Source organism: Danio rerio, chromosome 18, assembly GCF_052040795.2.
Source record: "Danio rerio strain M-AB ecotype USA chromosome 18, GRCz13ab, whole genome shotgun sequence".
NCBI classification, from domain to species: Eukaryota; Metazoa; Chordata; class Actinopteri; order Cypriniformes; family Danionidae; genus Danio; species Danio rerio.
The window spans coordinates 90,001-92,500 of NC_141038.1; the positions used below are offsets into that span (position 1 = coordinate 90,001).

Below are 2,500 nucleotides of genomic sequence, written 5' to 3' on the forward strand. Positions count from 1 at the left end.
TTACCCTATCTTTACACTAATTACCCTAACTTTACCCTAATTACTCTATCTTTACCCTAATTACCCTATCTTTACCCTAATTACCCTATCTTTACCCTAATTACCCTATCTTTACACTAATTACCCTATCTTTACCCTAATTACCCTATCTTTACACTAATTACCCTATCTTTACCCTAATTACCCTATCTTTACACTAATTACTCTATCTTTACACTAATTACCCTATCTTTACCCTAATTACCCTATCTTTACACTAATTACCCTATCTTTACACTAATTACCCTAACTTTACACTAATTACCCTAACTTTACCCTAATTACCCTATCTTTACTCTAATTACCCTATCTTTACCCTAATTACCCTATCTTTACACTAATTACCCTATCTTTACCCTAATTACCCTATCTTTACACTAATTACCCTATCTTTACACTAATTACCCTAACTTTACACTAATTACCCTATCTTTACCCTAATTACCCTATCTTTACACTAATTACCCTATCTTTACACTAATTACCCTAACTTTACACTAATTACCCTATCTTTACACTAATTACCCTATCTTTACACTAATTACCCTATCTTTACCCTAATTACCCTATCTTTACACTAATTACCCTATCTTTACACTAATTACCCTATCTTTACCCTAATTACCCTATCTTTACACTAATTACCCTATCTTTACACTAATTACCCTAACTTTACACTAATTACCCTATCTTTACACTAATTACCCTAACTTTACACTAATTACCCTAACTTTACCCTAATTACCCTATCTTTACCCTAATTACCGTATCTTTACCCTAATTACCCTATCTTTACCCTAATTACCGTATCTTTACCCTAATTACCCTATCTTTACCCTAATTACCCTATCTTTACTGTAATTACTGCTGAGGAGTGCTGCTGCTGCAGGTGTGAGGAGGTGTGCAGAGATCAGCTGTACTGCAGTGAGGAGTTTGAGTCTGTAGTACTCTACACAGTGTGTGTTCACTCAACAGTAGACTGATTAATGATCCAGATCCCACAGTCCCTAAAGTCACGTCTCGTCTTCAGTTTCAGGCTCAGGCGCGCTCTGCACTCGCACTATAAGCGTACCGCACCAAAACCCAAGTGAACCGCGCTCTGGCACACCTCTACCAACCGGGCCAGGGCCGGCCAACTGAAGCGTGCCTGAGCCCGGTTCAGAGCACTTGTCAAATGAACCAGGAAATGGGGCCGGGCATGGTTTGGATAACACAGTGTGAGTGCACCCGTAGCCCCAGTTGATGTGAGGTGATTGGAAGTGTAAGCCACAGGTGTGTGTGTGTGTGTGTGTGTGTGTGTGTGTGTGTGTGTGTGTGTGTGTGTGTGTGTGTGTGTGTGTGTGTGTGATGAGCAGTGTCAGCAGAGTCTCAATCAGCCTGATCAATCACAGTAAACAGGAAATGCCAATACTGACATCACTTTAATATGACGAATTTAATAACGAAATCAAATAATTACAGTCGAATGTTTCAGCTCGTATTACATCTCGTGGCCCGCCTGCAGGATCGCTGAGGCCCACTAGTGGGCTGATAATCCCTGACCTGCTTACCCGGTAAAGCCTTTAAATGTGCCTGTGAGCTGAACTCTGGGGTCTGGAAGAACATCCAGTCTAATATTATTACTGTCATCAGACAAAATCAAAACTGGACTTTGATTAATTGCACAGCCCTATCTCACACACACACACACACACACACACACACACACACACACACACAGGGAGAGAGCGGGCGGGCGGGCGGGCGAGTGTGTGTCTGATGTGCTTGTGTCTCTCCACAGACTCTCCGAGAGGATCATTAGACGCTCTGCGGCTCCTGGAGGATTTTGGGATACTGTAAATCCATATTATTACTCTGATCACCTGCAGTCTGCACTCACTACCATCCAGCTCACACACACTCACACACACACACACACACACTCCAGTGAGCCTCGCTTCGTCTGCTGTTCTGGTTTGGAGGTTCGTCTTCTGGAGCTCCTCATTCCCTGATCTTCATCGTCGTGTGCTGTGGTAGAGCTTTCCCTGTTTCTCCATGAGCAGACTGTGTGTGTGTGTGTGTGCGTGTGTGTGTGTGCGTGTGTGTGCGTGTGTGTGTGTGCGTGTGTGTGTGTGTGTGCGTGTGTGTGTGCGTGTGTGTGTGTGCGCGTGTGTGCGCGTGTGTGTGTGTGTGTGTGCGTGTGTGTGTGTGCGTGTGTGTGTGCTGGCATGGCTTCTCCTGCTGATGTTCTTCTGTCCGCTGTTCTTCAGAGTTGTTGTTGTTGTTGTTGTTCCTGATTTTGTTAATATGAGGATTATATTGTATTTATTTTTGATGCTCGTCAACGCTTCTGTAGTGAACAAACACACACACACACACACACACACTCGGTTGCTTTGGGCTGTTATGGCCTCTTGTGTGGTTTTCTCCAGGTTTGTAGCTCTCTGTGAACTCTTTTCCTGTTTATCGACAGTTTTACAGA

General features: G+C 43.4%; 1 protein-coding gene across 2 annotated transcripts in view; it reads left to right on the forward strand.

The window, feature by feature from the left end:
* The window catches only part of hdgfl3 (HDGF like 3), a 10,096-nt gene that overhangs the window by 7,578 nt on the left and 18 nt on the right, over positions 1-2,500 (forward strand). For both annotated transcript variants that reach the window (XM_087291936.1, NM_001012372.1), the window contains 1 exon segment: positions 1,820-2,500. This exon segment is cut by the window's right edge and continues 18 nt beyond it. In XM_087291936.1, coding sequence (XP_087148062.1) covers positions 1,820-1,840 — 21 coding nt within the window. In that variant the 3' untranslated portion in view covers positions 1,841-2,500.